A 14,469-nucleotide genomic window follows, 5' to 3' on the forward strand; every position below is an offset into this window, starting at 1 on the left:
TGTTGTGGGAATTAGTTGTTTAGCAGAGTGATGGCATTGGGGGGGGGGAACGACTGCCCTTGTGCCTAGTTGTTCTGGTGTGCAGTGTGTTGTTTTGAGGGCAGAAGACAATCCCAGAGTAAAAGTCTCTTCTGCTAGTTTCCGTAAGTAACTGAAGCAGTGGAGAAGAACCTTAGCTTCCTATTTATTCTAATCCCCATCATCCCCAACCATGCAGTTTGAGTTTGATCTGAATTGGAAACCCCCATCTTTCCTTCTTCTTAAGGCTTGGTGGTTGAGGAGATGGGAGATCTCCTTAGCAAAGACATTCTGTCAGTTGCTTGGCTTTTGTCCCTGATTGGTAAAAGCGATGTGATGGTGCTGTTGATGGGATTAGTATGCAGAGCCACTGGCCCTGCTAGCTTTACAAAAGGAGAAACACGGAGGACAGCTTAACTAAGGGTAAGCTGAAGCTAAACTGGAGTTTGGTAGCTGGGGAAGGGGGGACAGTTTTTTCCTTCGCAGGTGGTATGAAGTTGGTCATTGTGTTAAGATAGAACATACTTTGTCTCATTATTGTATTTTATATAAACCCAACCCTAGTTTTTTTGTTAAGCAGGGAGTAAGGTTTGGGGTAGGGATGTGGTGGCTCAGTGGCTAAGATGCTGAGCTAGTCGATCAGAAAGGTCGGCAGTTTGGCAGTTCGAATCTATAGCACCACGTAACTGAGTGAGCTCCTGTTACTTGTCCCAGCTTCTGCCAACCTAGCAGTTCGAAAGCATATAAAAATGCAGGTAGAAAAATAGGAACTACCTTTGGTGGGAAGGTAACAACATTCAGTGCACCTCCGGTGTTTAGTCATGTCGAACACATGACCACAGAGACGTCTTCAGACAGCGCTGGCTCTTCGGCTTTGAAACGAGATGAGCACCGCCCCCTAGAGTTGGGAATGACTAGCACATATGTGCAACGGGAACCTTTACCTTTAAGATTTTGGGTGCATGTAAATACATCCAGAAAGACCTTTAGGGACCAGAGAGCATGGAGGAGGAGGAGGAGGAGGAGGAGGAGGAGGAGGAGGAGGAGGAGGAGGAGGAGGAGGAGGAGGAGGGCTTCCTTCCTCCCATTACTTTTGTCTTCAGAAATATACATTGGCCATGGCAGCAGGTTGCATCCAATTTCTGAAAACAGAGTAAAGAGTCCTAAAAAAAATAGCAAGAATTCACAAAAGAAACCTCCCATTTTGCACCTCAAAAAAGAAGGAACTGGGATTCAAACCCACCGGGTTTATAAAAGAGTAACTGGTTGTTATTGTTATGATGAGACTTGATTTGGGCTTTTGTACTGTGTGAATACGACCCTTCTGTCCTGCAGCAGCTCTCTCCTCTCTCTCTCACCTTCTCTCCCTCCTTTTACAGTGCCAATCTCCCTCCACTGAATGTCGCTTCCACTGAATCTAACCAACATTAAACAAGGCTGAGATGGAAGCTAAAAACAGACCCCTTCCCCATATTGTGGCTGTGCGGATTCCTTCCTGAATTTTACTTAGAAATATTATATGGAAGGGTTAGAAGGTTTCCAAGAACTGTTCCCTAACCTGAATTTTGTCCCATCACAAAACTAGTCCCTGGGAATGGAGTGGGACACAGCAAAATACAAGAAGAGAGAAAAGGGGCATTTAAAGCAGCTAGTCCTCAGCCTCCCGGTTTCAGACAGAAGTCAATCTCATGAAAATCAATTTACGAAATAATGCAGTTGAGGATCGTGCTGCAAATCCATTGGATGTTAGCTGCAGTCATATACATACAAGAGGTGTGTTAATGTGAGTGCCTTTGCACATTTAACACTGCCAGGTTCAACAGGCGTAGACACTGTCACTATTTTCACACTAAGCATTCCTTTGCCAGCTTACTCAAATGCTACAATAGTTGCAGGATTCCATCTCTTTATCTGGGCGGGGAGGGGGGAGAGTGAAAAACCCACAAGATATTTCTGTCTCTCTTTTCTTTCCAGCCCACTCTGGAAAAATGTGCATGCATGTGTAAGTAAGTGATACATATCTGTCATTACAGATTTCATACAACTGTAGGATTAAAAGAAAAACTGAGATCAAATCCCCAAACCACCCGGGCATTTTTGCTGTTGCTGTGCTTTCATCCTGGAAAATCCAGGAAGAGGTGCCTGCAATTTTCTGGTAATATTTTCGGAAGTGGTTTCCCCTTTTCCCAAGGACTGGCCCAAAGACATCCACAGTCTTTGATACCTCATAACATTTAAGGTCTCTGGCATGTAATCCAACATCTTTAACCACCAGATCTACCAAACTGGTCCCGCTTTTAAATAGTTTGCTTTGAAACCGAGATTCTCCTTCTCAAAAGCATATTTTGGATCCAGTTAAAGCGAAGCAAGGCTCTAATAAACTTTAATCAATATTTAATCTGGCCTGGGGAGAAATCCGTTTTTACACCGCTTTTCTTCCAATTTAGGAGCCTCCCATAAAGGAATCGTTGAGCCTCACCATTTTTTAAAAAAATGTGTTTTGTTTTGTTGGCAATCCAGCCTGGAAGCTAAAATATTGTCTCCCCAAAGCCTTTTCTGAGATACACGTCATCTATTTTTGCTGTTTAAAATACTAATACGTAAAAAAAGCCCAGGTTAGACACATTAACGTGGCAGGAAATTTCATGAAACGCAATTAGGCTTACTTCAGAGTAAAAGCCGAGCGAATTGCACCTGCTAAGGAGTTAAACTGCAATCCGTCTTCTCGGAAAGACCGAATTAAGCAGCATCGATTTAGTTCCAAGATACGTCGGTGATGAAGGAGGAGGATTCGTTGGGAATAAAGTGGAAATTATCACGGACGTTTAAATTAAAAATAAATAAATAAATACCCCAGTTGTTCAAAGGGGAAGGGAGGACAGATGGAAACTTTATTATTTATTTAGCGTGAGGGAAGAGGACAGAGAAAAGAGAAAGAAGGAAAAAGGGGAGGAAATAAAAAGAACAAGGAAAGGAAGAAGAGAAAAGAATGCAAAAGGGAAAACAAATATTCTGTTCCTTAGATTAGTTGCTTGTTCTCCTCGTGAAATAATTCTCGGCTCTTCCTGAGTCCAGATCCCCGTCGCCCACTTGGAGTTTCTTCGGGGAATCCCGCCGCCGGATTTCTAATCGCTCCTCCAAACTTTCCTTCTCTCTTCCTTCTAACTTCTGCCATCCCGACTCGCTCCTCGCCACCCCTGTGGCCCTCAGGCCTCCGCCGATATTTGATCCGCTTCCCTTGGGCCAGTCGGAACCAGGAGTTGGGAAGACAATGCGCTCCCACCCTCTTCCCCGGAAACCGTGGAGACCGAGAGCTGCCTGAGACCGTTAGGGAAGATGGGGGAATCTTAGCAACTGGCTGGGAATACCGGGGATCGCCGTTCAGACATATCCGCAGGGCTGGGGAGAGCTTGGAAAAGAGGGCGAGACGGCGCGACCTTATAGGAAAAAGGAAGGAGGTCTGTGCAACTAAAGGGGCTTGCTTTGAGAAAGAACTGCGTTCACAAGACTGGTGTATTTCCCGATCTCATTTTCTCGAATAGTACCTCGGACCTCCATTATCAAATGGCCTGGGTTCTCACAACCACACAGGCAGCCCCCATTCGTGGTAGCCTGGCTGTGTGAGTACAGTCGCTTGCCCTGTAACGTACCTGGGTTTATTTAATGTCGACCAAATGGGGCGCGTTTGCACAGCAGGTTAAAATATCGCCCTCCCAACAACAATCCACCAGGATTCAAAAGGACGCCTCCGTTCTAACCTATTTCTCCCTGTGCCGGTTCTGGGCCTTGATTAAAAGGAACCGACCTTCTGGGCCTTGGTGGGGGATGTCAGTTTCCTATTTTCCCCCTTTCCCCACTTTTCCTAAATTACAGGCCCAAAAGAAGCAGATTTGGGCTTGAAGGGATAAAAGCGCTTTATTACAAAAAAGCGTTTGTAATGGAACATGTCGGTGTATCTGATCAGTTTCGCTACTGAGCTGTCTAGATGGGATCGGGGCACCCTCCCACCCACCCCCACTCCCGACAAAGGGACCCGGCCGAGGGCGCTTCCCAGTAGCTCAGAAGTGGTTTATAGGGGAAAAATTCCCATACAACTAACCACAGGTATACCAATTACACCTTAACCAGAACTATTTCGTGTTATTCCCATATTATATCAGTTCCTCTTATCATCAACCCACAGCAACTACCATTTGCTCTTCTGCTTTCCATACACCATATTTATACCCTATCCACCGCCATCCTGCCTCCTCTCCCTCCCTCCTCCTTCCCTCTACCATCCCTCTCTTCTCTACGTCCCCTTCCTCTCTCCTTCTCCTCTCTCCTCTTTCCACTCCTTCTCTCTCTCCTACTCTTTTCCTCCCCTCTGCTCCGTCTCTCATAACCTCCCTTCCTTCTCTCCTCTCCCTTTTGTTTTCTTCCACTGTCTCCACTTCGCTTACATGTTGTGTTTCAGCGCCTGACCAGTAGCTCAGAAGTTAAGGGCGGGAAGGTTAGCGAAGATCTGGCCGACGTCGCTGACGCTGCGGCTTCGCCCGACGGCTCTCCAACGAAGTATCCATTCCGAAGGAGCCGCGGTGGCGGCAGGAATAGCAGAGGGCTCGCCCCCCCCCACCCCCCGCTCAAACCTGGCAGGGCCGCGGCTTTGAAACGCCGGCAAAAAGGCGGACGGGCCTCTCGGTTGCCGAATGCACCGGGCAGCTTTCGCTCTGCCACTCCCCGGAGACCCTCGAGGAAGCAGCTGGTGGCCGGTCGTTCCGTGGGCCCTAGGGAGCAATCAGGGGGAACCTTTCAATTCGTTTCGCGTTCCGTTTTGAGAAAAGCGGACGGAGAATAGAGCGCCCCTCTGCCCAGTGACCCTTCTGCCCCCCAGGCTTTCCTCGCCACCCCCCCGAACGCTCTCTATAACCCGCCGGCCTTTGAAGGCCACCGGCCTTTCGGCAAAACGGGAGAGTAGCGCAGCCCTAAGCCCGACAACTCAACGGGATCTCTGTGCTCAACTCGCAGGTTGTGTGCCCCACAACTATTCGATCCCATTATGGCTTCTAAGGGATAACTACTTGTTTTCCTCAATAGCCACAAACTGGCCAAGGACACCTTAACCCAAGCCTCGTTACTCCTCCTCCTCCTCCTCCTCCTCCTCCTCCTCCTCCTCCTCCTCCTCCTCTTCTTCTTCTTCTTCCTCTTCTTCCTCTTCCTCTTCTTCTTCTTCTTCCTCTTCCTCCTCCTCCTCCTCCTCCTCCTCCTCCTCCTCCTCCTCCTCCTCCTCCTCCTCCTCCTCCTCTCCTGAAAAAGCCTCTTGCGGGCCTCTGGCGAGAAGCCTCCGAATTTTAATCCCGGGATTAAAACAAATCACATCGGATCAATAATACCCCCAACCCCCGTGTCTCTTCCCCCGCGAGGCAGAGAAGAGCCACCAAAAGAAGACGAACCGGAGAGATGGCTGGAGCAGCGCTCCATGAAATCTGTCCCTCCGCCTTGTTTAGCCTGTTGTGCAAAGGCCGCCTCTCTGTTTTAGGGAGCTCATCGGAACCAGGTCAAAGAAAGCGGAGCCGCCGTTTGGTCCGCTGAGGAGAAGAAAAATCAAAGCGGCGCTCTCCCGTTTGGACTCGCGGGTAGCCCCCGGTAGAACCGAATCGGACCTGCTTTCGGGCGGCGGGGGGGGGTTACTATGCGAAGGCGACAGGCCTAAAACAATTCGGGAGCGGATCCATTTCCTCCGCACTAAGGCCCGAAGTAATACAACGAACAGGATACCTTACCACGAGAAGCCGCTACGGTGAAATTCGCGTAGTTTTAACTCGCTGTGCGGATGTATGGTAAAGGTGTGTTTGACCTGCTTAGGCGGCTTAGACAAAGCGAGTCATCGCGTTAAGAGGCGTAGCGCGTCCTTAATCGTAATTTACATTTCAAGCCTTTTTTTTTTCCGGTGGAAATCCGCTGGATGACGCCGTGACATGTAGTTCGCAGGCTACCCAGCCTTCTGCCTGTATCATACGCCGATCCTGAAGGGGGGGAGGGAAGCCCCAAAGCAGGACTCAAGGGGATGCCCTCCTTCACACAACCCGCCAAGAGCTGGCGACCTCTTTTTTTCCCCTTCGGGCCGAGATTTGATGGTTGGTCAAATCCTGGACTAGGGTTGAACGGGGGGGGGGATTTTAAACTCTTGGCTATCTCGAGGATGAAATAATTTGGCTTGGATTCACACAACAGGTTGTTACTCGAGGGTAAAGAGGGCTAGGTGGCCGTCTAAGAGATTGTGGGAACGCAACCCTTAGCATACCGTTCTGCGGGAATCAAGCAGCTTAGGAAGGGCAACGTAGGAACAGTGAATATTCAGGTCGCTTGCCCGGATTCAGAGTTTCTTTCACGCGTTGTGTGAACTCCGCTAACCCTTCGGTTTTTGCGCCCTTCCAGTTGCGGCTCCCCACCTTCGTTCTGGGGAACTTTCCCTAGCCTGATATTCGGCTTCCCAGCCGCCCCACCCTTCCCGCGTGGTTTGGACTACAGCTTTCATCTTCCCAGCCCCACTGGCCAAGGACGATGGGCGTTGTAACCAAACCCGTCTGGAGGAGCACCCGGTTAGTGGAAGTCGGCTCCACTTTTCACCCCCCCTGGACACAAGTGTTTATCAAAACCGTCCTCGGGGCAGCAATCAAAGTTTTGAGCGGGAAATCGATTTGTTCTGCGGGGAGAGGAAGGGAAAGGAAGCGCTAAAAGAGAGAAGCAGAAAGGCGGGGGAACCAAACACGCTGCCCCCCCCCAACAAGCCTCCGCGGCCGCACGTTTTTTCCCCCTTTCTAAGGAAGTGGGCGGGGTCTGCTTCAAAAAAGGGCGTGGTCCTGGCAGACCCCTCCTCCTCCCAGCCTCCCTGCCCCGCCCCGCCGCTCTGAGTGGCTGGCTCCGCTGCCCTTGCGCCGCCCCGCGCCCCGCCCGCCTCTGTGTAAATAAACTTTTAAGAAAAAGAACAAGGGGAAAAAAAAAGAAGTGACAGAAAGAAGGGAAGGAGCCAGTATGTAACCGCGGCCACTTTTCGGCTGCTTTCAGACGTGTCGGGAGGAGGCGGGTTAGGAGGAGGCCGGCTAAGGGCGCCTGGCGTGCTTGTCAGGAGGAGCAGGAAACAGGGCCGGACCCCGGCGGAGAGAACTGAAACCTGTTGAGGTCTCGCCGCGGTCCCTTCGCGGGGAGAGAGAAGCCGCCGAGCCGAGAAGCGCGGGATGTTGTTGGTTCGCCTCCCCGCCCCTCCGTCGTGACTGCGGGAGGGAGTCCCGAGCGCCGCTGCTGCCCCACTGCTGCCGCCGACGGAGCCGGGGTTTATTTGGTCTGAGTCGCCTTAGTTGTGCCTGGGCGCGGGAGGCGCGCGAAAGGAGCGCTCTGGGATTCGGCCAACCGCTCGCTGACCGCCTCCGGGCTCCCCACCGCGACCGTCTGCGCTCCGGAGCCGAGCGCCACGGGACTGCAACGCCGAGCGGCCGAAGGACTGAGCTCTCGGCCCCGGGGGATCCCCCACCAAGGCGCCTGGGCCCGCCGCCTGGCTGCGAGCACCGCCGGCGGAGGCGAGGAGCACGAGAAGCGCAACGGGGCCCCGGGAAGACGCGCCGCCTGAGCTGCGCCCTAAGGAGCGACTGGCGGCCGAAGCGGCAGGGACTGGTGGTGGCGGCGGCCCGACTTGCGGGGGTGCCTGGGGCGGCTTTCTCCCGCGCCTGGCTTCGGAGCAGCCCGCCGTGTGCTCTTGGGCATCTGGCTCGCTGCGCCCTGGGCGCCCGTTTCCCTCGCCTCTCGGCCAGCAACAGCAGCAGCAGCACCGCCGCCCCCTCCTCCTTCCTCCCCTAACGCCCGCTGTTGTGATGCGTATTCCCGTAGACCCCAGCACCAGCAGGCGCTTCACACCTCCCTCCACGGCCTTCCCCTGCGGCAAGATGGGAGAGAACAGCGGTGCCATAAGCGCGCCGGTCCCGGGACCTCGCAGCCGGACCGAGGCGCGCTCGGTGGTGGACGTCCTGGCCGATCACCCGGGAGAGCTGGTGAGGACCGACAGCCCCAACTTCTTGTGCTCGGTGCTGCCTTCCCACTGGAGATGCAACAAGACCCTCCCCGTGGCCTTCAAGGTAAGCTGTGATGGGGGGAGGCTGGGCGGAGCGGGTGAGGTCCTGGGAGAGGCGCGCAGATGTTTCCTGCCGAGCGGGCTTCCCAAGCGCCCGGGAGGACTCGCGGTTTAACGGCAAAAGCAGCGGGATGGGCGCTGGGCGGGCAGGGGGGAAAGGCAGGCGAAAGGGTCCCCCCGGCAAGCGGTTTGCAGGGTTACCCAGCAGCTCCCACTTCCTCTCCCCCCCGGGGGGCACTCTGCAAAACAGACGAGGGAGTTTTCCCTACCACTCCCCCTCCCCCCGACCTTGGCAGCTCAAAAACGCCTTTAATTTCCTGAGGGGAAACCGCAAGGCTGAATCGCAGGCAGCTTCCTAAATGTTAATCCCAGAAGCCTGCGGTATTCCCCGCGACTTGCTTCCGCAGGTGGGGAGCGCTATCCCTCGGCTGCACCTCGGCTCTTGGCGGGCGGCGTCGGCGTCTTCGCCCACCCAACTCTCCGGATTTCCCGAATCTGGGATTTAATCGTCCCTGACCAACTAGCAGGTCCCCGGGCAGGTTCGGAGGCTCGAGGTGGGGGTTGGAGGAGGAGGCTGAGAGACTCCCTTGTTGAAGAAGGGTCGTTCGGTTTTTTCCCCCAGAGCGCTACAAGGGTGCGCCCCCCCCCCCAATGCCAGGAAGGTAGCCAAAGTTACAGAAAAGTCCCAAAGGCCGCTTGGAACCCTTTTTCTGTAATTCAACCGTCCCCAACCGAGTGTAGAATAATCCACTTCAATCATCTCCCGCAAACACGGTTCCAAAACTCCCCCCCCCTTCCTTCTTTTCTCTTTCCTCGCCTTATAGTTACGCTCGAAGCGGTCTACCATCCAAACAGCACAAGGCAATGTAAAGCGATTGTGAAATTTAAATAAACCACTATTTTACTCTATATAATATCTGTGCATGCTGCACTCCTTAAAAAGAGCAAGAACAAGCAACCCAACGCAGCCTGGAGCTAAAAACCTTCCCTGTTAAATAAAGGGGAGGTTTTTAGCTCCAGCGCTTTTGACTCAGCGTTGGAAGGGTTGCCTTAAACCTGTAAGGCGCCCAGACTCTCCAACCGGAGCCCCAGATACAGAATGAGAATTTCAGAAAGGGAACGGAACTTACGGACTCTTCAGACCGGCGGCGGATATGGCGATTTCCGATCTCCGTAGGCCTTTTTCCTGCTATGAAAAGAGAAAGAAAATTCCCCTTTTCAAAGCGAGGGGAGTAAAGAGTCTTTAAAAAAAAAGCGGGAGATATGTCAAGGAAAAATAACTAAATTTTTCTCCGGGATACCCTCCAAAACACAAATTGGGCGTCATAGTTAAATTGGCACAATATAGATAGATATTTAGTTAGATATTTAGATATTTAGATAGATAGATAGATAGATAGATAGATAGATAGATAGATAGACAGACAGACAGACAGACAGACAGACAGACAGACAGACAGACAGACAGACAGACACCGACCGACCGACCGACCGACCGACCGACCGACCGACCGACCGACCGAAGGACAGGACAGATTCTTCTAAAAGGAATAAAGGACAGTATGTATGTATGTATGTATGTATGTATGTATGTATGTATGTATGTATGTATGTATGTATGTATTATTTAAATACCCACTCAGTTCATACAAGTCGGCCACTTATAAAATAAAAAATGAAATAAACACCACCACCCCGCCGCTCCCAAACATAACTCTTCCGACCTCCACGGATAAACCGTGAACCCCCAATGAGTAGCAGAGCTGATCGCCCTCTTACCCAAAGTCTGCTGGGGAAACCAGACCGGACTTCAGTCTCTTGCGAAAGGCTAACAAAGGTTGGCCTACGACTATCGCCCGGTCCACACGCCACAGGTCGAGATTTCGCCTGGACTCCTCTGGCGCACTCGCACTCTCGGGCATCCCACCCCATTGTATCCGAGCGTCTCGTGTGAAGCCAGATCAGCTCCTCCAGCCTGTAGTAACTTGCTTTCCGGAATCTAAACGCGATGCTCACTTCACCCACACGACGTCTGGGCCGCGTTTTCTCCCCCCGACGGGAATCTAACGTCCCTGTAAGCGCGGGAGGAAAGTAAAAGTGAAGGTGCCCAAATAGGAGCCCTAAGAAAAATAGCGATAACCTCGAAAACGTCCTAGAACTGGGGACGAGGCAGCGTTTCCCGTAGAAATAACAAGATTTCTCACAAATATCTGGTAGTCGTAAAGCTTAGTAAGAAGAATGGCGCATGCCCAGAAATGTTCTCTCTCCCTCCCTCCCTCCCTCTCCCCCCTCCCTCCCCCCCCCAAAATAGGTCTCCCGCAGGGTCCCCAAACTTGGCAACTTTAAGAATTGTGGACTTCAACTCCCAGCTGGCTGGAGAATTCTGGGAGTTGAAGTCCACAAGTCTTAAAGTTGCCAAGTTTGAAGACCTCTGGTCTACCGAAACGAAATAACACACAAACACACATACACACACAATATCCTGTCTGTTGTAAGGTTGAATTTATTTCCAAAATAGAGCGAGGACCCTCTGTTCTGAGGCCGGCCTTCTCTGCTTTTCCCCCACTCCCGTGGCTCTTTCGCTAGCTGGCGTCTGTCCCACTTCTTTTGCTTCGCTTTCGCGACTGGTTTGTTTTCTGGTTTTGAAAAGGGGAAGGAGAGTTTGTGTAAAGAAGGAGGAGGGGGGGCTGGCAACCTCAAACACCCCAGCGCGTTCAATTTTACTCAGCTCCATTTGAGCGACAGAAAGCTTGCCTGCCACGCCGGTTTTTGACTTAAACTTCTAGTCCTCAGGGTTACTGCGGGGAAAGGAGGGGGGGCTGTTATTTAAGAATCAAATTCACACCGTTACTTTTCCGAGTTTGGGCAAAAACGCAGCCTTCCTAATCCTGTTACGTTCAGATATTTCCGAGTTTTACCTCCATCCTCTGCAGATCCGTGGTGTAGTAGTGTAGATCCATGTGTGCCCAGTGGGGAAACAAGTTGCATTAATTGATAGTCCGTGCTCCAATTTTCGGGCCAAAGGGAAGAACGGCCTTTTTTTAAAAAAAAAATCCCTTTCAAATTTGGCACTTAAGAATTAACCCTTTAATTTCTTTCTGCGGGTGACTTGGGATCAAAAACAAGGCGGGGGACTCCAGCGCTTGCTTAGGCAGGCGTTCAGACGAGCCGCGTCTCCGCTGCCACTCGTGCCCGACCCGAGATGGTCTGTCCCAGGCGGCAGCGTTTTGCCTCTTCCTTACAACCTTATTGGGAAAGAGACGCGTCTTCGAAAGACGACGCGTCTCTTGAATTCGGATCTGCCACAGTTACAAGGGAAGCGAGCGAGCCCCCTTGCAGTTGTCCAGGAACCCGAGTTACCCCCGACTTCTGCCTCCCCTCCTTCCTTCTCCGGCCTCTGCTGCCTCCTCCTGCCCCTCCCGCCCTCCCTCCTGCACCCTTCGCTCTTCTTAGAAACCGGGCTTCGTGTTTTGGCAGCTGCGGTGATCGCAGCGCGGCGTCCTTTCCCCCACTCCCGACTTTCGCCCCCTTTACTCTGAGTTAGGGACGCTCATTCCACTTTCCGGCGTGGACAGGGAGGTTGAGCGAATCGACTCCAGAAGATTTCCGACGAGAAGCCAAAGAAAGTGGAGAAAAGGGCTAACTAATCCTTATTTCAACCGAGCGGCTCGCTTTTCCTTTCTCTTTCTCCTTTCTTCGCAAGTCTTTGCGGCGCTGTGATCTTCCGGCGGCAGTTTAACTTTCCGAGGCTGCGAGAATCGCGGCTCTGTTTTGATTTAAGCTGAATCCCATTTCTTTTCTTCGGAGATCGAGATCCTTTATCTATGGGGACGGGGTATAGCAATAGCACTTAGACTTATATACCGCTTCATAGTGCTTTTACAGCCCCCTCTAAGCGGTTTACAGTCAACCTATTGCCCCCAACAATCTGAGTCCTCATTCCCAAAACCTTTCGAGACGTTCTCAGCTGCCTGAATCCGGTTTCTCCCATCCTTGTCCGGATCTGCATCGTATCTTGAACCCTGAATTCGGGACACAGGCCACATTCACGAGGAACCCACCGAAACCAAAATAAAGTTAAAAGGGAGACAGTTCTTACAAGCTGATTCTGCCCCTTTTCCATTTTGGTTGGTGGGAAGATTCCCACCCCCGGAATTCTAGAAGCCGGCAAAAGTTGTCTTCTCTTTGTTCCGGATCTCCCCAACGGAACCTTTGCCAGATGTTAGCTGTTATCGTTTTCTAACATTTTGCAACATCAGTATAGACAGGTGTGTAATGAAAGCAACCGCAGCATTTTGAAGTAACTGTTTCTTAATGGGCTGCCAGCCGAAGAATATTGCTTACTACCGGTAATAGCCGTGGTAGCACGAAAGAGGCTTCTGATCGGAAAGATGCAGAAATCGAAATAAAGTAATTAAAAACTAATTTGCAGGCAGTGCAGAGAGCGCGAGCGAAGGTGGAGTTAATTTACGGGCAAGGAGAGACAAAACCGGCCGCTTCGCCTGGAGGACTCCAAGAGAAGCAACCTCCGAAGATTCAGCCTAAGCCCACTTTTACAAAACGGTTTGCAAACTTTCCGGTTAGGTTAGGTTTTATTTGCGAATCTAGAATTAGTCAATACATAAAAAAGATCGAGAACCTGGGTTCACGCAGCTCTTTATATTTAAAGCTCCGTTAAAAAACCCCTGGGATGTTTTTTTAACACAACGCGCATGGTCAAACAAATAAACCCCAATTGGGCTTTAGCTGGCTGTCTGGTTTCTCCATTATGCTAAGAGAATTCACCATTTTTGCTCAACCCAATGCCTCGGGCCAGGGGTAGCTCAGGAGCCGCATGTGGCTCTTTTATCCCTCTGCTGCGGCTCCCAGTTGTTCCAAATTAGGACAGAGAAAAAAGGATGCCGCGCTAGGAGGAGACTCTATGATGGGGGAACCGGACTTCCAGTCGCCTCCAGAAATGAAGGGGGGGAACGCTTCTGCTTAGGACCTTTGTGGCTCTTAAGGTTGCAAACCCCTGCCTTGAGTGATCCCGACCACGAGAATGCACGTTGCTGCTTTCTGGGTAAGCAAAAGAATGACCGAGTTTTGCAAATCAGGCCAAGCCAGGATATAAACAAACCATATTAAAGGGGAAATGTGTTGTGCGAACCTAGTTATGAAGTTCTGCTTTTCTCTATGGAGATTCTCAATGGTCCCGGGTCATTGTTGTCCCAAAGGTGTTTTTTTCCCCCTCAAAGGCAACTGGATATTATTATTTTTTTTTTTTTTGCTGATCTGAACAACTGAAGAAGCTTCTTGGATGAGAAGCGAAACGCCTTCAAGGAAAAACAAAGAAAGACCCAGTGGCCTCTTGAAAAAGTGCTTTGGGAGTTCTGCCCTTCCCAATTCTTTACCCCAAAGTGACGGGGGAGTCGGACCAATCCTGACCACATCCCATTCCGGGTATCTAAACCTGTTGGACCTTCAGGATTAAAGTCTTCGATGCAGGACCACCCGCGGGACTTCCTTTTCTCCGAGTAGACCAGGGGTGTCCAAACCTGGAAACTTTAAGACTTGTGGACTTCAACTCCCAGAATTCCCCAGCTGGGAGTTGAAGTCCACAAGTCTTAAAGTTCCCAAGTTTGGACACCCCTGGAGTAGAGGGACCTTTTTTTCCTAAAGCCCCAAAGCAGGGCGCCTGTCTTTTTGGTCACTCCGGCTGGGATGCCCCAAATCTCAGAGAGCCCAGCGCCCCAGGTGCGCAGACGATCCCCATATAGATACTTGGCAGCCGGCTAGTCCTCAGGGGAGCGAGCCAGTTCGTGCGAGAAAGGGGCTTCCGCAGCGGCGGAGACAGAGTGGAAGGCGCCCCGCTTCGGTCGCCGAAGGGCTCTCGGGCAACCGGCGCAACTGCCCCGGCCGCGCTCCTTCGCAGACCCCTACTCCTACTCCTCATCCTACTCCACCTCTTCGGCACCAGCTTTAGAAACGCTGGACAGTCGGCAACCCGAGGAGGCGCCTGGAAGAACCCAACTCCCACCGCATCCCGCAGCCCTGTTGCCGGACCTGTGTCCCGGAACTAGGCCGACGGAGCAGAACACCGGGCGGGGAGAAAGAGCTTCGGGCGCTGCGAGAAGCGCTCTAAGCTCCGGGAAGGGCGCACAAGCCGCAACAGAATCGCCTCTCTCTAGACGTTGGCTGCGTTCACACAACACGCTTAACCCGATTACTGAATGAACTCGTTGTCGGAGTTCTCACTTGAAACCCCCGGTCCTTCTTTGAGCTGGGGCAGCTGCTGGCAAACGCAGTTCTCTGCATGGCAGCATTGAAGAAACTAGCCGCGCCTAGAATTGGGAGGGAGGGGAATC

General features: G+C 51.9%; 1 protein-coding gene across 1 annotated transcript in view; it reads left to right on the plus strand.

Annotated features, from left to right (window-relative positions):
• Nucleotides 1-7,620: 7,620 nt before the first annotated feature.
• RUNX3 (RUNX family transcription factor 3) overlaps nucleotides 7,621-14,469 on the plus strand; it is a 92,551-nt gene continuing 85,702 nt past the window's right edge. Inside the window, exon 1 of the mRNA XM_014062971.2 lies at nucleotides 7,621-8,126. Coding sequence (XP_013918446.2) covers nucleotides 7,866-8,126 — 261 coding nt within the window. The 5' untranslated portion in view covers nucleotides 7,621-7,865. The remainder of the gene's footprint in view (nucleotides 8,127-14,469) is intronic.

Source organism: Thamnophis sirtalis, unplaced genomic scaffold, assembly GCF_051295495.1.
Source record: "Thamnophis sirtalis isolate CommonGarterSnake01/CBP01778 unplaced genomic scaffold, rThaSir2_p1.2 scaffold_13, whole genome shotgun sequence".
In the NCBI taxonomy this organism is placed as follows: Eukaryota; Metazoa; Chordata; class Lepidosauria; order Squamata; family Natricidae; genus Thamnophis; species Thamnophis sirtalis.